Source organism: Tinamus guttatus, unplaced genomic scaffold (genome assembly GCF_059628265.1).
Source record: "Tinamus guttatus ecotype Peru unplaced genomic scaffold, ASM5962826v1 Tinamus_guttatus_pri_ptg000272l, whole genome shotgun sequence".
In the NCBI taxonomy this organism is placed as follows: domain Eukaryota; kingdom Metazoa; phylum Chordata; class Aves; order Tinamiformes; family Tinamidae; genus Tinamus; species Tinamus guttatus.
In genome coordinates this window covers 222,950-245,341 of record NW_028288806.1, presented here as the reverse complement: position 1 = coordinate 245,341, position 22,392 = coordinate 222,950, and the positions used below count along the sequence as shown (strand labels likewise).

At 47.9% G+C, this 22,392-nt stretch overlaps 1 protein-coding gene across 3 annotated transcripts; it reads left to right on the top strand.

The window, feature by feature from the left end:
• The first annotated feature begins 2,879 nt into the window (after positions 1 to 2,879).
• On the top strand, positions 2,880 to 21,468 carry TMEM39A (transmembrane protein 39A). 3 transcript variants are annotated; one of them, XM_088527266.1, is made up of 9 exons: positions 2,880 to 2,949; positions 13,140 to 13,324; positions 14,271 to 14,493; positions 15,741 to 15,824; positions 16,749 to 16,891; positions 17,359 to 17,707; positions 18,552 to 18,739; positions 19,246 to 19,366; positions 20,954 to 21,468. In XM_088527266.1, the coding sequence occupies exons 2-9, from the start codon at positions 13,212 to 13,214 to the stop codon at positions 21,185 to 21,187; spliced, it is 1,455 nt and encodes a 484-aa protein (XP_088383392.1). In that variant the 5' UTR covers positions 2,880 to 2,949; positions 13,140 to 13,211; the 3' UTR covers positions 21,188 to 21,468. The 3 variants fall into 3 exon arrangements, with proteins under 3 accessions (XP_088383392.1, XP_088383393.1, XP_010212043.1); XM_088527267.1 differs by having other exon boundaries at positions 19,246 to 19,370; positions 20,954 to 21,224; XM_010213741.2 differs by lacking the exon at positions 2,880 to 2,949 and having other exon boundaries at positions 13,099 to 13,324.
• Positions 21,469 to 22,392: the final 924 nt, after the last annotated feature.

Sequence of the window (22,392 nt, the reverse complement as noted above, 5' to 3'; positions counted from 1 at the left end):
CAATGTGGCCTTGAAAGGTAAGCCTGGCAACAGCAGCAGCAGGCGTTTCTTCCTATGCAGCTGTGATACAATGAAACCTTTGGAATGAAGATTTCTCTCCCCGGGGAATGTTTTGCACACAAAATCCAATTAGTGCTTGTGTAGTAAAGAGCAAGTTTCACCTCAAATGTTTAGGCATCGCTGACTCATAACCCTGTGACACTTGCATCTTCTGAAACAGCATTACTATGGTGTTCCATACTCATATTTTTAATGTATCTTATTCAGCTACACCCAATTTTAAACCTTGGAGTCCAATCCTTGCCCACACTAAAGATCTTTCAAACAATCAGTAACAAATAATTTCTGTTTATGTGTGACATGACTTACTGTCACAGCTGTACTTGCAGACGAAGCAAGGCTGACTGATAACAGTGTGGCGACAACAGCAAGGAAATTAGAGTGGGCTTCCAAGTTCTTCACAGGAATGGGTGAACATTCAAGCAGTTGGTCCATGCTGCATTTTATATTGCTACAGCTTCACTGTTAGTGGTACCCCAGTCTTGTTTGGGTGTGTGTATATAACATGGTAGTTACAGCTTTGCTTTGTGAGGAAGGGCTTTGAAACTCTGAATGAAATAACTGTTGTATCCCCAGGTAAATTCATGGGATTGTGCTTCATATTCTGCCTGAGATGTTCTCTGTTCCTCAGTACCAGCTTCCTTAGTTCAGAGACAGGGACTACTGCAAGAATAGGGATGTCACTGGTCATCTCTGTGGCCATCTATGGCCAAGTGAAAGAGAGAAAGAGGAGCAAAGCTGATACGTGTTGTACTGGCAGAAGTGAGGCGTATGTGGTCAGCAGAACATACCACCTGTAGTCTGGTCTGTAGCCATGAAAATTAATTGAAGATGCTGTTGAGACTGATGGGAGGAAAATGCATGTATATATTCTGTATCAGAAAGTAACCCAACCCATACTCGTGAGCCAGGGAGACCACAGAGCTCCTTCCAGACCGTCATTTTAAAACTGAAAGAGACTAAGGGAGGAGAGTTGGGTGGGCCAGCTATATGCCATTCATCAAAGAAAAATCTGGCTTGATCAACAAAGGAGTCTTCCAGGGCCTGAGTAACCAAGTTGTCAGTGTAAAGCTTTTAAGCAATTCATGCCCGGGCAGAACTGTCTGCAGCTCACAGTGTAGAGCATTAGGCAATGGGATTCTGGGCTGAAGTCTGCGATAATGCAACAGTGTCATTCAAAAGGGTGGCGTGAATTGCTCTATAGGGAAAGATGGGGCTTACCCTGAAAGTTAAAAATAACAATTTTTACAGAGTGAACTGTAACAAAAGACAAACGTCATTAGGCTGACAGCGGGCCAACTACATTTTATCCTGAATAATGAGTGTTTAGGACCATGAAAATAAATGGACAGAAAGGCTATAAAGCACAATTTTGCAGATATTTGTTATTTCGACTAAACTTTCATCTCTTCCTTAATTTTTGTCTATTGCTGTATGAGAAAAGAGAACCAATCTCTCTCTCTCTTTTTTTTTGTCAGCCTTGAGTGTAATTTGGTTTCAAGATTATCTCTTTCCTCCATTATTTCCTCTTTCCACTTCACATGTTATGACAAGAACCCCCCCCCCCTTTTTTTTTTCCTCCACACAGACTACGAGAGTATTCTTGCAAAAGACAGTCATTCAAAAGGATACCTCTGCACCAGCAGAGCCTCCTTGCTTTGCGGTAGAATCTACAAGCTGGCCCTTCCTGCAGCCTGTGTGAAACAGCCTTTAGTTGGTTCAGTATCAACTCACCTTCGATTATGTGCTGCCGCTTGGTGGCTATTGCAAACATTGCCCAGTATTCCTTCCACCCAGGGTATTTTTAACTGTGCGTCTCGGCCCACGCCTAACTGCTGTCCTGAGTACCTGTATGAGAGGAGAGTAACCTGCTTCCACGTTCAGGTGGTCCAGGCCTCCCAGCATCTGCATCATCTGGAGGCGGCAGTGGCAGCAGGAGTTCTCAGCTGCTGTTGTTCAGTGATGGGATAAATAGCTTCTGCTGACTGTAATGAAGCAGTGAATCACATTTTTGGCCTCTTGTGATGCAAAACGTCTAGCTTTCTGGATTTATTAATACTCATGACTCTACAGCAGCAAAAATGTACTTGGCACAGCAAGGAGCAAATGGAGAGACAGAGCGTCTCCCCGTTTTCCCCAGATCCAGCCAACATGCGGATGATGCAGGGACTTGAGCAGCCAGCCAGAGGATGAAGGGGTAGTGACAATGAGTTAATTTCTGAATTGGGCCTGTTATGAGCATCATAGCAAGGCAGGAAGCAGTGGCACCACCAAGTTGCCACAGCCCTTGGAAAGAAGCACTTTTTGAGGACTGAAGAAAAGAAACAACTCACGGCATTGCACGGGAGGGGGTCTGGGGTAAGGGGCAGCTGAAGGCCCTCGAGAAGACAATTCCCTCTGCCCTCCTGGGACAGGAGGGGCAAGGAGGAGGCGCGAGAACGGCCTCGGGCGCCGTTTTCACCTCGCGCCCGCGGGGCAAAGGCCGCCAGCGCCGCCACCGCCGCCTTCCCCTGGGGTCCGGGCCGCCGCCACCAAGATGGCGCCGGGTGGCGGGCGCCACCAAGATGGCGGCGCGGCGCGGCCGTCCCGCCCCCGCGGCGCCGCCCCGCTCGTGGGCCGGGCGCTGCCCGCCGCCGCCGCGGTGGCTGCTGCCGCCGCCGCCTGTCGCCCTGTGATGAGAGCATCGGCCCTCCCTGCCACGTCTGCCGGGCGGCTGCGGCGGCGGCGGCGCGGGCAGCCGCGGTGCAGGGCAGCGCCGCGCCGCCCCGGGGGCGCGCACGGGGCTCCGGCCGCCCGCGCAGCGCCCGCAGCCGCTGACGGCAGAAGCGGAGCCTCCTCGCAGCCCATGTCTGAGCTGCGCCGCCGCCTGCCCCGACGGCGCTTGGATGTGTGAGTAGGGCGCGCGTGGGGCGCGGCCCGGGCGCCCCGCGCCCCCAGTAGCCACGTATTTATTTATTTATCTGTTTATTTGGGGAGGGGGAGAAAGAGGGAGTTCTTCTTCTCTTCCGTTGTTTGACTCCCAGACTTTTTTTTTTTTTTTTTAAAAGACGCGTCTTGATCCTTAGGCACCACGTTTGGGTCAGGGAAGAGGTCCGGGCACGTTCCCGACAGGCGCAGTGAGGATCAAGCGGAAAGTTTCCTCGGGAGTGTGGGCAGTTCTGCTCCGGGCTTTCTGAGCACTGCCCGAGGCAGCTGGTCTGGCAGGGCTGTGGGGCAGAGCACCGTGACAGGGAGTGGACGGAGCTGAGGTGCTCCTCTCCCTGGCATGTTAAAACCTCATCTCGGCTGCACTCAGGCAGTGTTTCCAGAGCCAATGTGCGAGTTTCTCCATCTGGCACGCTCTTGGCCATCTTCCACTGGCTGTGGTTGCGCTGACGGTTGCGCTTGCAACGCCAGCAGCTCCCGCACTCTTGCGGGGTCACGGTGACACCCCAACAACAGGCGGAAGCTGTGGTAACTTCGTCTGCGGTCGCTCTCCCCTGCGGTGAGGCCCCTTGCACCACGGCGCTCGTTGTGAGCGTAAAGGCGAGAGCGAGATATCCCTGTTCCCGCGTGTCAAGTCGTAAGCTTCTGTAGAGACATCCGTCCTGCCTGCGAGCAGCTCGGGCCCGTTGGCTGCTGCCGCCGGCGGTGGGGCGAGGGACGTGGTGCTCCCAGGCCGGAGTGGTTGAGCTCTGCCTCCACAGGATGTCAAGAGCAGGAAATGGACACCGAGCCCTTAAACCGCCGTCTGCCGCGCCACTCGGCGAGCAGCTTTGTGCTCGGCGCTGCTTTCTCTGGTGCTCGTGTCTCGCTGCCGCGGTGCTCGGTGCGGCGCCTGGGTGTGTGGCCGGCAGCTGCTCAGCCCAGCGTGGTGGCCAGGCCACGCTGGTGTCTACGGGAGTTGGGCTGGGGCTTCAGCCCCTTGTGGTGCCCCTTGGAGGCACCTCAGGTGCTGACACGTGGGCTCTGTGCTTTGGTTCTCCAGCATCTTTACTCTTGTTTCCCAGCTCTTAGGTGGGAATGACATCTCGGTGGCCATCTCTTGGCAGATCTGGTGACTTGCAGGCATCCGACACCTGATTTTTGAGCACTCCGGTATCCACACTCTCACTCTTTGAGCTGCCTCTATTGCCTATGCCCAGGCTTTCGAAATCATCAGTAATTTAGAAAAGCCGAGTGGACCCCCCCACACACATTATTTTCCTTTTACTCTATTTGTCAGCCTTTCTGCCTATAAAATGTGAATAAAACATTTTCTTGCTGCTTCTGCAGGGTACGTTTCTTTTCTAGTGTGAGAAGATAAACTATTTTCAGGACTCCTTAAGATGTATGGGATAGCATCTTTCTGCAGACCTACTTAAGATGTGTAGGTTAGCACTTTTCTGAATTACTCTTTTCACAGGGACACTGATGCCGTGCTGTGGCACCTATGGAAGTAAAGGTGTTTTCCTCTCAGTGTCCTGTCTATATTAGCAATATTTGTGCTGACGTAACATCACAATGTAGTTACACTGTTATGTATTACTTAAAAACAAACAGGTCTAATCACTTTTCTGACTTTGTTTTCTTTAAGCGTGACTTTTTGGTCTTTTGGAGGATTAAATTGTGTATGTACAATTCTGTGCTGGTTTTGCAATTAGGTATCAGTGAGCATTTTTTTTCTTCTCGGGAGTGGAAGTCAATTTGCAGTGCAAATCTGAGGACCGTAAAACAAACATCTTCCCTTTTCTTCTGCAGGCATCAAATCTGCATGTTTGAAAATAGAGCACAGGGGATATCTGCCCGAAGCGTCTGCTAAACCTGCTCCCAGTTTCCGCGAGCGCTCAGCTCGGAAGCCGGTTTTGCTGAGCACAGTGTTCTCTATAGAGGTGCTGTTCCTAAAGATGGGTATGGTGCAACGCAACAAGGCAGTACCAAATGAGGCCTTTCTACTCTTCGGTCTCTGGACTTGCTTTCTAGTGCCTCATTATCATGAAGTCTTCGCTGGCAGTTATGCTACAAAAGCATATGGTTCGGGTTGAGTATATGAAAGTGAAACTCCTGAGTTTATGGATTTGGATTCATACTCTGGTTCTAAATGAATTGGAGATGTTTTGTCAACATAAAGAGCTGTGCCTTTTTTGCACTCGTGAAAAGTCAGTCTGTTTCTGTTTGAACTTTTAGAATTGATTTACTATTTGAATACCCAGTTTAAAAAATTGTACTTTGCAATACAGTTTTCTGTTATTTAATATATTTCTTTTCCTTTTTTTAGGCCCAACTTTTGTTCTTGCGCTGCTATTCAGAGCAGCTTAGTGCTGGTATTGCAGTGTTAGTTTATGCACAAGAAACTTGAAGGAAGATACGAAATGATGACAGCCAGCCTTTCTCTTCTCTCTGTGATCGTTTCCTCTGCCGCCTCAGTAACCCCCTCTCCGTCTGCAGAGCGTGGCCTCTCGTGGCCAGGGATAGAATCAAGAAGCTGCTGCTCCCCTCTCCTTTGTTCGCTCACCGCGAATGGGTCTCTTGTGCTGAAGGAAACTCTAGTCGCTTTTTCTAACTGTATTACAATTTGAAGTGCTTTTAGCAGGTGAATTTTTAAAACTGGAGATAAATCTCTGGTTGCTGTGTGACTTGTCTGTATTGTTCACGAGATATCACAAACTCAGCTAACAGATTTTCTGCCAGTCTTTATGGGGTGCATTAATGTGAGTGATTCGGGTTTATTTATTCCAGCCTTTTTGGACTTTCTGGACTAAACATGTTGCAAGCAGAAAAAGAGACTTCTGGTAGAAAGTAGGTATTAGGGAATCTAGGCAGAAATGCTGTGCTGGCCAACACGGTGCAGCAGCATCCATGTATGCTGGCAGGTTGGAAATGACTAACTGAAAGCAAAATTATCAGCACATTTCTGTGGCCCTGAAATGTTTTTTCATGGAGCATGCGTATTAACTGAGACAGCTACACCGGGCTTGCTGTGATAAATATTACCGGGGATTGATGTACCCTACTGCCTTTTCCCGATGTGCTGGGTTACCTGCTCTGCCAGCAGTCATGTGAGGTGCTGGGTTAGCACACGGGAAGCAAAGTCCACCAGAGTAAAGGGAATGGAGCTGGAGGTCCTCACAGTTTTCCTGGAGAATTGCGTAAGGACAGGGCTCTGTGAAATGAATGCTGACTAAAAGGTTACCTATGCCTGCTGTTTAAGACCCAAGTAGAGGGGAGTTAATGTGGTTTCACGTGTGTTTTGTGCTTTTAGGCAAATTGTGTTTTCAGGACGATCTGTTTAGAATTCCCTATCGTAATTTCTCTTTTCAGTGGTGTCAGGGGTGTGTAAATCATCATTGTAGTGCTAGTTTCCCTGTATGAATTCCAGTCTGATGGCTTGGAGTGGGGCTCAAGCAATTTGCAGCTGATTTGAATGCACAAGGAAGCCCGGGCGTTCAGAGGAGCTGCTGGATGAATTCCGATGAGGTGCAGCTGGGCACACCCAGCCACATGGGGCCAGCAAAAGTTGCACTAGGTGCCACTAGGAAAAAAAAAATCCTGTGAAATGACTTGCAGAACTATTCAGTGTTCAAACTCACTGCTACAGATGGCAGATTCATGCCCTATTTTTAGCCTACATGAGGACAAATAGAAAAATCCTGGTGACTCCCCATGATCTGTCAGCAGGGCTGATCTCCTTTAAATTAAAGCATAGGGGTTGGCTGAGGAGCCTAAACAGCAGGGAAGCCGCTTCTGTTTGTTTAAACGAGGCTTGTCAAGAGCACTGAAATAACGCTGTAAAAATCTTTGCTGCTACGTGCAGAGACCCCTGGGGAAAGAAATACGTGCCCAAATATTTATCCTGTTTGGAATAACGAAACTGAGGTGCAAATTGATGAAACAATTTCCCTGAAAGTAAATTGAAGAACATCGATTGGAAAGCAAAGAGTTTTTGTCTTGCAATCCTTTACTCAGGCCGCTAGACCACGTCTGCATGGTGTGAGGTTTGGAAGAAAATGCTGATTTTAGTGCCGTACATGTCTGAAGATTATAGGGTGGTCCTTAAGGGTTTGTTTGTTTTTCTCCTCCAGAGTGGTCTGTTTTGCTGTAGCTTTGTCCTGATAGGTTAGAAAAGAAAAAACTCAGTGCCCATATCACAAATTCCTGTCCTTTGATAGTTGCTGTTGTCAAGCAGTTGCCGTTTGATCTTTGGTGTAAGATAAGAATATGCCATGATAATTTTTATTAACTGGTTACTTTTATAGCTTTGCCTATATTGCCTGCTAATAAAACAGCCTTCTGATATAGCTTAACTTCCCAACCTTTGAATAAATTTCTCTTTTTAAATTCCTTCTCTATTTGATGCACTATAGCATCAAGCTGACTATAGGCTATTCTAGCAGTGAATCTCCGATACATTAGAAGTGCCCAGGTGTCTTGTAAACTCTCTGGCCTAGTGGTGGTCAATTTAAGGAGACAAATAAAGAGTAAGCATTTCTACAGGGATAAAACATTTGTTTTTATCTAAGACAGCTTACAAAATTGGAAGTTAAAACTTTCTTGTTGCTGTATATCTGAATCCTGTTTTGGATCTCGAGCTCTTTCTGTCTGCAGGTGACAGTGCAAGTTGTCTTTGAGCAACATGTGTCCAGTCAAGTAATTCTTGCCAGCTCTTTAGTTTGAATCTCTTGCTCTTTATGAGACTGGAATTACTATCCAGTTCTCCGTCTGATTTGGAACGTAGGAACTGAAAGACAAAAATAGACCGTGATCCAACCAGTCAGGCTTGCATTTCCCTCCAGTGCCGGAAAAGCTGAACTTCGCGATTCTTTCTCGCTCTCATGCAAGAATAAGCAAATGTCTTCTTTATTCCCAAATCCAGTTTTCAGCTGTGATCACTGCTGTATTTCTTAAAAAGAGCCCAAAGAAAATAATACATGGCTAATTGTGCAGTACTGTCCTGTAGGTGAGAAGTGTGTTATTGGCCACTTCTAGGTGATCAGCTCTAAGGACTCTTTTTTTTTTTTTTTTTTTTTTTTTAACTAATAGCACCTGTCTTCATTCATAAAATTATTCTAATCCTTCATTAAAGTCTTACTGAGCTGTTTGCTTTAGCATCCTGCAGCAGTTAGTTACAGAAGTTAATTATAGGGCTCTGGGGTGTTACTTATTAGTGTAGAAATTGCAGCTTTGTTCCTCCACCCGTCAGAGTGTCCTTAGGAGCCTCAGAGCGTGCATCTCCTTTGTCCAACTCACAAAGACACAGCACTTTACCTGGATCCTGGAGAGGACCGTCTCTCCTCAATGCCTCTGGAATTGTCTTCCTCTCACCCCCAGGAATAGGTTTCTGAGAAGATTTCTAAGGAGCGTAGGGTTCAGGTTGGAGATCTCTGTGCTTTTTAAAAATTGCTCTTATAGTCTCTTGGATAATTTTGCTGGCCTAGAGTATTAGGAGCTTAAATATATGTCCCATCTTTCATGAATATGTCTGCTGAATGAGCTAAACTGAGCTGACTGTGTTTTCCCTTGGATAGGCTTTGCATGGAGGAATAGGCTTTCCTGCTCCAGTTTCTTCAACAGCTATTGGAGGTACTGAGGTAGCTACAAGTGGTAGGTGCTATGTTCATATTGTCTTTAGCTACAGCTTTATTTCGCCCATTGCCTTATCTCCTTAGCCCTAACCTTCCTCCTTGAAGGTGTCTGAACCCAGTCACATGCCATGGGTGCAGTTTCGAAATCTTGCCTTTTTCGTGCTAACTTTCCTCCCTTTGCTTAGGGGCACACGCTGAAAACCGCTCGATGGGTCCTCTTCTTTGGCCACAGTTGTGCTCCCTCAGAAAGCCCCGTGCTAACCTGTCTGTTTTGTTTTGACAAAGGAGATTCTTAGTCATTGAGCAACGATGAGTCCTCATTAGGAATCACCTGAGCGCCGTGATTCACAGCCCTGCGTGAATCCCAGGCCTGGAGCTCCCAGCCTCTGTCCGGCTGACCCTTCCCTGTGCCCTGGGGCCTCCACGTTGACATTGGCGCAGTGGAAAATGTGCTGGCTTCCTCTCTGAACTGGTTCTGCCTCCCTGCACCCGGCACTGTGCTCCTGCCTTACCCTGCTCAGCTCAAAGGTCCTGTTTACAGTACACAGAGGGAGACCCGGGCAAGCCAAATATTTGGCTTTCAGCCTGATAACTTATCAGTTATTTCCTCCTGAAAACTGGCTTTGGGAGTGAAAAAGCACTCAAGTGTTGTGACGTGGGAGCTTCTGTGAAGTTTTGCAGCGTCTCAGCTTTCGCTGCAGCAGATGTGACAGCGCCAGCGGGGTGGCCTCATGATCGCAGCACAGCTGCACTTATAGCTGCTCCTGGACTCTCTTGATATTGCATTGTGTTGGGTAAATCGGTTACTGAATGGCATCTAAGTTTCCTGTTAAATGTCCCTTTCTAAAAAAAAAAAAAAAAATGAAGGAACAAGATTTTCACTGAGCCCAGGTGAGCTGCCAAGTTCTTGGACAGCCCTTTGCCCTTGCCCATGGGAAGCACTAACGTCGGGTCCTATTCAGGCAGCACCTGGAGTCCTGCCCCAGCGTAGGTGCCCTTGTGAAGGGGAATAACGTGGAAGTCAGTGGTCCCAGTGACAGGGGGTTAGGTCCATGGTATACAGGTGACAGGGGAGCTGTCAGCTGCTTGGAGGCAGGGCTGCCTTTGGGGCCTCTCTGCTGTTTCCCACAACAAGGAAGGCAGAGCAGTGACACGGGCTTCTTCAGCGCTCCTTGACTCATCCCTTTCCTGTGTTACTTAACAGTTCTTCATGCTTTTGGGGTTGGTTAGGGTTGCAGTGAGAGGCCTGTGGTCTTTTTGAGCCACGTTACTGCACATGAGGGTGGCTGCCTCATTTCTCTCCTGCTCTTAGGAGTACTTGATTATAGGCCCTTGTGGAATCAAGGGCAACCTCTTGAGTGTTTTCCAGGCTCTGGCAGTTTTCAGACCTCGCTGCAGTGCGGCTCCCAAGAGGACTGGAGGCTTGGAGTTTTCTCCAATTAAAAAGTATTCACGTCACCAAAATAACTGGCTAAGCGCCGTAGCGTTTCCAGCGAAGAGATGGGGAACGAGGCCGATCTTTCGTTCTGATGAGTCACTGGCTCTCTTCTGATTTCTTTCTTGTAAGTGCTGCTCAGACAGCCCCTTGATGCAGAAAGGTGGTTGGGAGTGATGGTCGCTGGGGAGCAGGATGAGCCTGTGAGCTGCTGCTCCTCTGAGCTGGTAGGATGCTTGTCTGCCTTGCTGCAGCTTGGCCTGCAACAGTGCCCCTCGCCTGCCCTTCCAAGGAGCTGAGGGAGAGGGTAGGGAGAAGTAAAATGTCTGAATAATTCCTGTAATCCTAAATGCATTAATCAAAATGAAGACAACCTGGTGCACTTCACTCCTAGGTCTTCTGTTCACCATATCCTAGTTGAAGGTTTTGTCTGTATCCTGAAGAAAGTGACCCAAGAGTGATCCATGCTCATATTCTTCCCATCTGCAAGGACAGGACTGCTGTACTGCAGCCAATTCTCAAGTCTATCTCAACCATTTTTATGATGCCTGCTTCTGTCTGAGAGAGGAGAACTTGAAAGCTAGGCTGTTTCTGGCTTGGAGATGCTGAGGAGGCAGCACTACAAGTTCACTTACAACTTCCCTCCAAGCATTTTAGAATCAAACTAATGGACTACAGAGCCTTGACAAGAAAAGTGTTTATCTATCATTATCCACTTCTTGCATCTAAGACTGCAGGTAAAATAGAAGATGTTGATGTGCAGCTACTTGGAGGCCTACAAAGAATGATGGAGGAGCCTCATAGGTGCCCAGCTTACTCTGCTGGCAACTGTACATGAACGTATTATGGCTTGGATGCGCACAGGAGTCGCATCTACTGCAGTAAAAGGTCATGGACGCTTGCTTTTCTCCATTATTTTTCCTTCACACAATCATTTCTCACAGTAGATTCATGCCTTAATTTAAGCCAACAACTGGAAACTACCAAGGCCTTTTTTTGCGTCTCCTTCCTCCAAAGGAGGATGGTTGTCTCGCTCAAGGCAAAAGATGCCAATTTAGAGTCAAACTGGTCCATAGTCTTGCCACTTCATTTGACTTGATCTAGGCAGCTTTGATCTCATCTGGCACTTAAAACGACAAACAAACAAAAGCAATAAAAAACAAAGTTTTGAGGGAGATCTTGCTCTTACAGAAACTTGCCAAACTTGATCAGGGTCCAGTTATTTGAAGCATGTCTTTAATAACGGTACTCATAGGTTGGCCCAATCTATATATTCATGGATGACTGTGAGAGGGATTATTCAAGTGCATTTCAATGTAGTGTACTTGCATTAAAGAGCTGCTTCCTATGAGCATTCTCTTTTTACAAGTAGATGCCAGCAGTTGAGTGGTTTGCAAAAGCAGAGCGTGAAAGTGTGACTGCTTAATTTCCAAGTGTCTAAGCTGAGGAGCATGTAAGGCATATAAACTGAATAATACAAATGGAAGCTGTTAAATTATTTGCATGAATTAGTGAATGTGGCATAAAATGTATTCCACTGTAACTGGATCACCAGCTTCTGGGTATTGTATCTGTTATCATAAATATCCTGTAGGTTGAATCAGATCAATAATTTTAGCTAGTATTTTTTTTATCATAGCTGAATTTGGCTTAAAGTAGCTTTCAAAGTTATTCCTTTTAGAGTTTTTTCATCCCTTTCTGCTTAACTGCCCCTATAAAGCATCTGGATGCAGTAGGTGAATTCTGTGGTCTTTTGCCCTCTCTGCTTGCCCCATGCATGCAGGGCTGGCAAGGGAGTTTTCCTCTGCCTACATTTAATTCCTGAAATATGAATCTTTAAAGCATTCCCAAATAAAACTCAAGAACATTCAGGCAAAGTTTCTTCTGCAAGCTTTAAAGTATTGATCAGAAGGATAAGGGAGGATTCAGTTCAGTTTTGTCACTGGAATCATAATGAAAGTTCGAAGAAGTCTGAAAAATTATATATATCTTTTTTTCTCTAAACATAAACTATCCAATTTCATGCAATTTCACAATTCCACTTGTTCTTCGGGGTCTCTTTTGTACCTTTTTTTGCTAGTGACCTTCATATGGACACGTAAACAGCATTCCTCTTTAGAAATACTGGTTTGGTTTTTGTTGAAACTTTGGGAAACGGTTTCTGGAGAAGAGATGCGGCATGAGAAATGCAAGTAGAAAAGCACGTTTTAGAATAGGCAGTGTGTTTTAGAATAGTCCTCTTGCAAGCCGTGCTTGTGGTGGCAGAGATGTGACTCCTTCAGCAAACTTCCTGGTGCTTCTGCCAGCTGTGATTTCTTGTGAGTTTTAAAGGAGGTGATAACTGATTTATAAATAGAAGATAGGCTTTATCTGTAAATTTTGAAGCTAGACTCCCAAACTGCCAGACTTTTTGGGAGCTTCCCAAAAAAGCACTTCGCACCTCCTGGGCCCCTGGGGTGGTTCTGGCTGAGGTATTTTGCCACGAGGGCTCCCTGTTGGTCTCTGCAGATGCACACGCCGATGTCCTCGTAGCGGCACGCTTGCCTGCAGCGTCTCATTCCGGTGCCGCGCACTCACTTGGGATGGCTGCAGGATTCGCGCTGGTTTCTGCTCTCCTTCTGCTGTGGCCGTTAGCGATCAAAGCCTGAGCTTGGCTCCCACCATCCCAGTGGTGCCATGGGCGAGATTCGTGAAATAAAAGCAGAGTTGTTTGGGAAATGGTGAAGTGTGTGTCAGAGGACCCAGCTTGTTAGGGATCTTCTGGGTTGCCCAACCTCTCTCAGCACTAAGGGAGCTGCGCCCTGCAATTAAGCGCTTTGCCAGACTTTCATGTAGCCCAATTAGGGCTTTCCACTTTGAGCTCCAGCAGAGACGGTCCACGTTACCCGTCAGCATCAGATGCTGTGAAATGGTGTGTCTGATGGTTAAAGAGAGCCGCTCTGGCTCTTGCCATCGTATTGGGACGGTGGTTGGGGTGCCCACGGGTGTCGTGGCTTTACTCTGCGCACGTGAGAATGGCTTCTTATTGCAGAATCCCTTCGCCTGGGGTGTGGATGAGCTCACCACAGGTTTGCAGCTTAACAGATGCTTCTGTCTCTCTGCAGACCTGGGAAGGCCTCAGGATTATCGTGTGGCTCTGCCTGCTGGAGGCACCGGAGGTGGATCGGTCCCTGGTCATGCCCGGTGGAAGGAGGGGACCCAGTCGGCAGCAGCTAAGCCGTTCAGCTTTGCCTTCTCTCCAGACTCTGGTCGGTGGGAGCTGTGGCAACGGTGCTGGTTTGAGAAACAGGTGAGGGCAAAAGTATTGCTGAGGTGCCTGAGTATTACTGAGGGGCCCTGGGAAATGGGCTGGATGACACTAACAGCTTAAGCCTCTTGGTCTGCTCTGAACTGAGGAAGTGGGGCTTGATAGTGGAAGACCTGGGAGATGGGAGCCTCGAGTCCACTCCTGTGGCAGTCACACTGAGCCCTGAAGGGCTCTTTATAACCCAGCTCTTTCCTGCCTCTCTTCCCAGCTCCACTGGTGATGTGAGCTGCCCTCTGCAGCCCCACTCCTGACTCATGGTAAAAGTTGCCTCAAGGGGAAGCTTGTGGAAGAGTGGAAGGTCTCAGCCACCTTTTGCTGCTCTCTGTGGCCACAGTGGCTGGGGATGGAAATTGTACAGTGCTCATTTTGTTTTTCCCCTGCAGAAATTCCCTGGGTAGTGAATTCCAGCCAATTGAGAGTCCTTGTGTCTCTTACTCCATGGCCTGCAAAGCCCTGGGAAATTCCTGTGATGTGTCACAACCAAGTTGTGAGTTCCCCTCCTGCATGGCAGAAAGGCAGGGGGATGTCTAGATTTTGTTTGGGCCCTGCCAGCTCCACATGAAATAAATTCCCACAACTGGTAAAGCTCATGTCAAGTATCAGGGGAAGTTGAGAGATAAAAAAAAGGAACACACCTTGGCATTTAATCTCCTCATTTCCATAAAGATTAATGGAGAGCCTAGTGTCGTTTCCTTCTATGCAGAAGTGGGTGAAACTTCCCCAGAAAACTGGGGAAACTGAGAGAGCAGCTTCTGGGAACTAGCTGAACTCCTCTAGGTACCTCCTTACTTAAGAAAGAAGTGGTGCCATCCCTACTCCAGTGATGCCTAGCCCCAGCCTGACTGTACTTAGGAGCACTGCCTTTCCAGGAAAGCGGTGCAGTCTATGTAGGATATTCCTTAAAGTGAGTGGCACGTGTCTGTTTCAGGAATGGTAGTGCCATCAGCCTTTCTGCACCACCCATCACAGCCCTGATTACTCCAGAGCCTGTACGGCACTGCCAGATCCCTGAACTGCCTCTGGACGGGAGCCTGCTCTTTGAGTTCCTGTTCTTCATATATCTGCTAGTAGCCCTCTTCATTCAGTACATCAACATCTACAAAACCGTCTGGTGGTACCCGTACAATCATCCTGCTTCCTGCACCTCACTGGTGAGTTTCCCAGCTTGTGCAGTAGCCTGTGTTTTCAGATTACACATCTTCTGTTCATCCTGCTTCTGGCCAGGACTTGTCAAGCATTTCATAACATTTCACAGGAAAGGGGGCTTCACATGCCCTCCCCCATCACCCAGGGCCATGTCACTTCTATTTTCAAGGGGAGAAAATTAATGGAAAATGAAAGAGGTTATCAGGCCTACTCCAGAGCAAATCTCTTTTATGATACTTGTGAGGCCTAGCTAGCTCCAAGATTTTGTAACAGAGGTGAGACTCTAGAGGCCTGTTGTTTCCTGTTGTTGATGCTTCTTCCCAGTGGAAACACCAGGCATTGAGACAATGGAGATGACAGAAGTTTTCAGTAGCATCTCAGGTCAGTAGCAGAGGAGCTGGGGAGGAGGTCTGATTCTCAGCTCATGTAAACGCTGTAATCTCCTCAAGTTCAGTCTTAATCTTTCCTGGGCCAAAAATTCTGGGCAGTGACTTGTGTCTGAGTCTTCTGATGCCATTAGACTTCATCGGGATGGAGCTAGCATCTGAGGCAGCCCCCAACATAGATGGTTGCCTTCTTGCTTTGAAGGAAGGAACCACAAGGTGATTCCTTAGTTTCCATAATGACAGGTGGTGCTGGTGTTCCAGCTACCTGGTGGTGTGTTTCAAATTCAGCTACATGATGCTGGACACAGTATGGTCTTGCATTTGTTCTCATCAGAAGTCAAGCATTCTAATTTACTCAGGAAAAAAAACCTACAAATCCAGAGAGCGGTATTCAGAGTCTGCTAACCATTATAATGAGATCCCATATGATGGCTTCACTAACAAATTGTAAGGAGCCCAAGAGCTGCATCCAACTTGATGCAGCCAGAGCCAGCATTAACTTGTAACACAGAGCCATGACCCATGAAGATGACAGTTCTTAGGTAGACTTGATGGTTAATGGCTTTTCTCAGAAGAGCTTTTGAGCAGTTGTCCACAGTAGGATCCTGGCCCTAGAGCTCCCCTAACCCCCAAGAATATCTGTCTGAGGGTTTAGGGTTTTCTTTGCCCCTCAGTAGAATTTTTTTGCTGAGGGGAAGATCTTTCTTCTGTAGATATTCCTGTGTTACTGATTTTTCTCACTTCTCCCTTACTAGACAGATTTGGGGCCCTTAGGGACCTCTATGTGAGGTCGTAGTGCACTCCAACAGCGAGCTCTTGCAGTCCCCCCTCCTCTTGGTAAAGACCTTTTCTCTTTCCTCTCCCAGAATTTTCACCTCATTGACTACCACCTGGCGGCATTCATTACAGTGATGCTGGCACGGAGACTCGTGTGGGCCCTTATCTCCGAGGTAACATCTCCACCCTTCCCTCTTCTGCATCTGATACTGGTCAAAGAGCGCAACCATTCGTGGCTGGAGAGCGTTTTTGGGTTGGATAGCTAGAGGTTCCTTCCCCTGGGAAGAATCAGGGAGTGAAGGACTAAGATTTTGGGAGAGCCCTCTGCCTTGGAGCTCTTCTACCTCAGCCCACTCATGTCCTGTAGTATTCGGGAGCTCTGTTGTCTTTGCACCTAGAAGGAGATGGAATGGCCCCACTGGCTTCTGCAGGCATGATAGCTTACTATCTCCTGCCAGAAAAGAGATAGCTATCGTATAGCAGAGGGGTAAACGGGGAAGTTGTTTGGTGTTTTAGAAGAGCAAACAGGACATTACAGAGGACATGGCAGAAGAAGGAGAGAGAGTATGCCTAAGGGAAACAAGAATAGCTGGTAGAAGTGTTCTTCCTGTGCTAGTGCTTCTTCCTAAACTTACTTAGATTATTCTGAGGCTTTGATATTGTGAATCTGGGTTTTGAGAGCATGTGCATCCGTGTATCTGAGAGGAGAACTAGGCCAAGTAAAGACCTGAGGAAGGTCATTCTGGGCAAAGTGGAAGTGCTGGCCCCTGAAATAGTTAATATGACTCCAGACTAAGCCATAGGTTTAAAATGCGTGCATATGTACGTACATGTAGGCATACATACACACACATTATGTGCTGTTGAATGGACTAAATGGGATCCTAGAAGTCTCTTCCACCTGTCATTCCTGCCATTAATTACTTTCCCATCTGCAGTAAACCTTCCATAGACTGAAATTTCAGCTTTGAAACCTTTCATGCAGGTTTTTGAGCTTTCTATTGATGGGCTGTAATCCCTAGGATTGTTTTGGTAGTTCGGTTTGCCTTCCCCCCCGCCGTGGAAGCTGGAACTGAATGTTTCTTCTGGATTTGCAGGCCTCTCAGGTGGGCGCAACATCAGTGATTCACTATGTGGTGCGCCTGGTGCTGCTCACCCTCTGTGGATGGGTGCTCTGCTGGACTTTGGTCAATCTCTTCCGCAGCCATTCTGTCCTCAACCTTCTCTTCCTGGGCTACCCGTGAGTAACAACACCTTGTACCTTCAGTCTATGGGGCACATAAGCTACATAGGGAGCACTGGGGGAAGCAGGGCTGTTGGCTGTAGTGTGCCCCCAGAAGCTATGTAAACAAAACACCTTTTCGGACCTAATAAGTTGAGGAGAATTGGGAGTAGGGGGAGGGCGGTGGAGGCTTTATCTTAAGAGCCCCGAGCTTATGAAGGAAATTGCATGCGGTATGTGAGTTGCATGGGGGACTGTGACTGTGAAGTCTGAGCCATTCAGATCACTGGTCCCCATAAACAGGGGGGTTAAATGAGCCTTTCTGCATGGTTGTCAAGGCTGTTGTAGTCCTTGGTCTCTAGGGAGCATATGAGATGGCCACTAGCCTCTCAGATGAGGGTTCTCTATGTTATCCCTGTGCTAGGGGCCAGAAGATGCACTCTTGGATGCCTGTTGTTTCAGACCATGTTCCTTTCTTCCTTTAGGTTTGGTGTGTACGTTCCTCTGTGCTGCTTCCACCAGGACAGCAGAGCACAGCCCCTCCCTGCAGACTGTGGTTACTTGGTACAAGATCAGATGGTGGACGATGGGGCTTCAGGTGTCAGCAGCCTCGTCAAACCCAAAGATTTCCTCTCTCTTCTGTGGGACTCCGTGAGAGAACAGTTCAATAATCCCACATCTATCCCCACCCACAGCTGCCCCCTCTCCCCAGATCTCATCCGTAATGAGGTGGAGTGCCTAAAAGCAGACTTCAACCACCGGATCAAGGAAGTTCTCTTCAACTCTCTCTTCAGTGCCTACTATGTGGCCTTCCTGCCGCTGTGTTTTGTGAAGGTAGCTCTTGTCTGTGGCTCTCTGTGCCCCTGCCCGCCGCCTCCTTCTGAATGTCGTGTGAATTGCTGCCAGGCCAGATTCCTGGTTAATTCCCCTTTTCTCTGTCTCCCCTTTGGCAGCCCGGATAGCGGAGCATGGCTGCATCCGGAGTGCACTAGTACTGCTCCTGGTTGGCGGATAGGTATTGCCATGAATGTGATGCACCTCTAGTCCCATCACCCCACTTACTAACTCCCCTTCTCCCATACCCTGTCCTAGATAGATGGAGAGCTGTGGTTTTGACCAAGAGTACCCATTACTGTCTCGGATCCAATGTCCTGGTTCTTGAACGCTTGGATCAGAGGCTCTGGTGTTAGAAAACAGAGCCAACTAGGATGTTTGGGAACCTAAACCTGAGAACCACTCCTCAGTGAGGGGTTGTATTTTTATGTCCATGTTTCTCTAACTAGAATGAGCTCAGCATTCGTTAACAAGGATGTTTGGGGCTTATGCAGCCAGCCCAGCTGGTGTAATGAAATAGGCAGAGCTACACAGTCCATGTAGCCATCCTGGTGCAACTGGTTCTCCTGGGGCCGTTCTGTGGCGAGTGAACCCTCCTATTATCTGCTGCTGGGGAGGAGATGCACCAGCCGCAGCATCAGCCCCCTTCCTTTTCTCCTTCAGGTCAAGGAGAAGGGAATCCCTGGTGTTTCCTAAGCTGTAACCCTGTGAAATCACCGGCCCAAAAGCGCATGCCTGTGACGCGTGGTGTGGGTCTGCTGGATGCACTTGCAGTATGTTCTCTTGTCATTCCCTTCTCTGCTCCATGACAGTGGAGCTAAATTCTTGTCTGCTGTCTTTGCAGAGCACCCAGTACTACGACATGCGCTGGTCCTGTGAGCACCTCATCATGGTGTGGATCAACGCCTTTGTCATGCTCACCACGCAGCTGCTGCCCCCCAAGTACTGCGACCTGCTCCACAGATCAGCTGCCCACCTGGGCAAGTGGCAGAAGCTGGAACATGGTTCCTACAGCAATGCTCCACAGCACATGTGAGTGTGGGGATGGCAAGGGGTGGGTAAGACGATGCAGTAGTTAGGCAAAGACCAGCAGTGCTACCTAGGAGGGAAGCTTTTCCATTCCCCACAGTGCTGGAGCCACAGGTACAACTCTGCTGGTCTTTCTCTTCCCTAGAAACCAACGTTTGCTCTAGAGCTGTCAAACTCCTCCAGTCCAGTGCTTGTTCCCTCGCAGCGCTAAACGCTCAGGTTCCCCTTGGCTGCTCGAGCAGCAGCTTGGGTAGGTGGAAGGGGTGCAGTGAAGGGCTCCTGGCCTGGGAGCCATTTGCTCACACTGCTGGCTCTCGGAGACTTTCTGTAGAGCTCCTGATCCCTTCCTCTCACTGTGGTTTTCCAGCAGACCTGGAGTATTTCTTTACGACAGAGGCCTTGTTATTTTTCAAGATGTGTTCTGTTCGTGCGAGCCCTCTGGTGGGCTGGGACCCTCCTCTCGCTGGGTTTCCCTTCGATGCTAACTTGGTGGCGTTCTTTCCACACAGCTGGTCAGAAAACACCATCTGGCCCCAGGGAGTGCTGGTGCGACGCAGCCGATGCCTGTACAAAGCAGTTGGGCCTTACAATGTAGCAGTGCCTTCAGACGCCTCCCATGCCCGCTTCTACGCAAGTATCTCTTCTGTTGGCCTGTCCAGATTGTGGGAGGGAGGGGGGAAGGGAGGAGGAGACTCAAACGCAGCTGCAGCAGAGCAGATTACGCTGAATCTGAAGAATGAGGCTAGATGTTTCCTTTAGTAAGGGACATTAGCAGAATAATCCTACCTTCCTGCTTTTTTCTCCCCATCACTTTTTAGGATCTGACTTTAAGGTCACTCTAGAGGACCCTGTCTTTATCCAATAGAGGTGTCCTACTCACATTGAGTGAATAGTGAATTAAAAAAAAAAAAAAACCCCAATCCACTCTCCTAAAATCTTGTCCTGCAGAGATAACGCCAGCATTCTTTATTGTGGCTTGTGGCTCCTGGTAGTAGAAGATACTCACTGGCTTTACCATGGTGTGCTTGTAACAGTACCCTTTCTCATTTCTCAGTACACTCCTGAAACAACTACGTATCAGCAAAGAGTAAAAATTAGCTAGGCAACAGCTTACAGCATCTGTCCAAAAGGTCATAGTTTTCTCTGTGCTACCTGAGCCGTGTCCCCCTGAGCAAGTAGCTGTTTTTTTAGAAAGTATGTATTCTATTTGCAGATGTTTTCATTCCAGCTGTGGTGTGGGGCCTGCAGCAGCTGCACTAGTCATGAGCAGTGATGGTTGTCATGTCCTTGGTACTCGGTTATGTGGTTCGTAAGAACTGAAGCGGCTCCGGAGCCTGGAGCAGATAGTTCCAGAGGAGTCGGGGAGCTGAACTAAATCATCACTGGCAAATGCAGCTCCCACCACTTACGTTTACATGAGCTCTATCCTTCATCGGGGTCAGTTCAGCTCACTTTCCCAGTGGAAGGCTAATCCAAAAAGAAGAGCTGGGTTAGAGAGCTAGGTCAGCTCTTAGGGTACTGGAGCCTAAGTGTGAGGGAAGAGTGTAAAACAACTGAGACATCTACCCTTCCAGTAGCAGTGACTTGTTAGAGTTGTTTTTAGCCCAGGAAGCTGGAGAGTCCCTTTCCCACTATGAGTTGGCTGCATCAAACCTGTTTGTGCTCTCAGCTGAACCTTGTTCCCAGGTGCCCGTCTCCCACGTGTGCTTGGGCTGGGCTGTATGGAGCAGAGTTGAGTGCTGGGCAACATCCGTTTTGCTGTCAAACAAAAGTATTTGCTCCTGGCAGAGGGACTTCCGCAGTGCAGCGTGACGGTGACGTCTGGGCAAGCAAAAGTCACTTTCTCATTGTGGCAATGCCACTCTCCCATCTGACAGCAGTGTATTCCTAATAGCATCCTAGTTAATAGAACCCTTCCAGGGCAACTGAAAAATACGTGAGGTGGCCTTTTTTTTTTTTTACCAGTCCCCCTCTTCTCAAGAAAAATCACAGTTGTGCATGCCTAATTTTTTAAACTTTGTCCTCTAGGATACAAGAGCTAGTGGGGGGGTAGGATACAAGAGCTTTTCTTCCACCCAGCACCGCGATCGCCAGCCCTGTGGAGCCAGGGAGCATTATGCACCCACAACCTCCACTTCCTGCCTTCGTGCCGCAGCAAACCCCAGCAATGCCGCTGATGTTCGTCCTTTTTCACCCTTTTTAACTGTTCCCCTACAGTTCCTTTTCCACCGTCCATTACGGCTGCTCAACCTGCTCATCCTCATTGAAGGCAGCGTGGTCTGCTACCAGCTCTACTCACTGCTGCGCTCAGAGAAGTGGAACCATACGCTCTCCATGGCCCTCATCCTCTTCTGCAACTATTACGTCTTATTTAAGCTCCTCCGGGACCGGATAGTATTAGGCAGGGCATATTCCTACCCACTCAACAACTATGGACTCAAGGCACACTAGGCTGGCCAATCGTGTACCCCTTTCCTTTCCCTTCCCACAGGACAGGGAGAGAACCTCAGAAAAAATATTTTCGTACAGTTCTATTTTTTTCTTGCGGCGTTTATAAATATTTAAAATATTTTATATTTTGTATACTATTGTTTTTGTGGGGTGGGAAGGGAACCAGTGGCAATTAAATGTCGCTTTATAAACCAGGTGTTATTTTATATATATATATATAAAAAAAAATCAGTGTGTATATACCGTATATCTATACCCATACATATACCTATGTGAAGCAACAGGATTGTGCGTGTGGTCACTGTGTCTGCTTCGCTCACACAACTGCCCTGCTGCTGCATGTGGTGGCGGTGGGGCTGCTGCTAGGAAGGGGTCTCTGGGAGAGCTGTGGCTGAGCCAACAGTAAGGGGGAGTAGGGAAGCACAGGGGGCTTTCAGCAGCGCACGCAGCTCAGCAAAGAAACCTCAGCACCAGGGCCGTTTGTCCCTGAAACTGATGTACAGGGCCGTGCTGCCAGCGGAACGGGAGGAAGCAGCATGCTGGGAGCTGCGCCCACTTGCTGACAGCAGCCGCTCCCTCTTCCCTTTTCTTCCCAGCAAGATGCAAATACCTTTTTTGAGTAAACCATTTACTTTATGTCCTAGCCATCCTTCTACAAACCCGAGCTCCCTCATTCCGCCCAGAGAATTACTGTAAAATTACAGATTAAAATCACAGATTAAGTTGCTGTTTCAGTGAGGAAGTTTGAAATAGTTTCATTTTGTAGACAGTGACTGGCTGTTTCGTACTGCCATTTCTAACCCCTACAGGATTAAATCGGCAAATACTCTGCCAGTATTTTCTGCAAGCAGCAATGTTCCTTGGAGAAATTTATTACTGTCAAATGCTGATCAACTCCTGCTATTTCCATACAATGCACTTTACCAGTGTTCCATCATGCAGACATATACCTCTAAGGTATTTTAGAAGTGTTTAATAAGTTATCATTAATATTAGGGGAAATATCATGCTCTTAAAATCTGCTCTTCATAGAATTGAACTATACTAGCATCTAGTGAATGATAGTTCTGGTAGTATCACACAGGGGAATTGAAAATAAAAGACAGTGTCAAGTTTCATTATTTTAGCTGTGGATGCTGCTAAGAGCTATTGATGTTTTGGCTTAAGTAATTAAGGGGAAGGTATTGTCATGTTTGTTTGTTTTT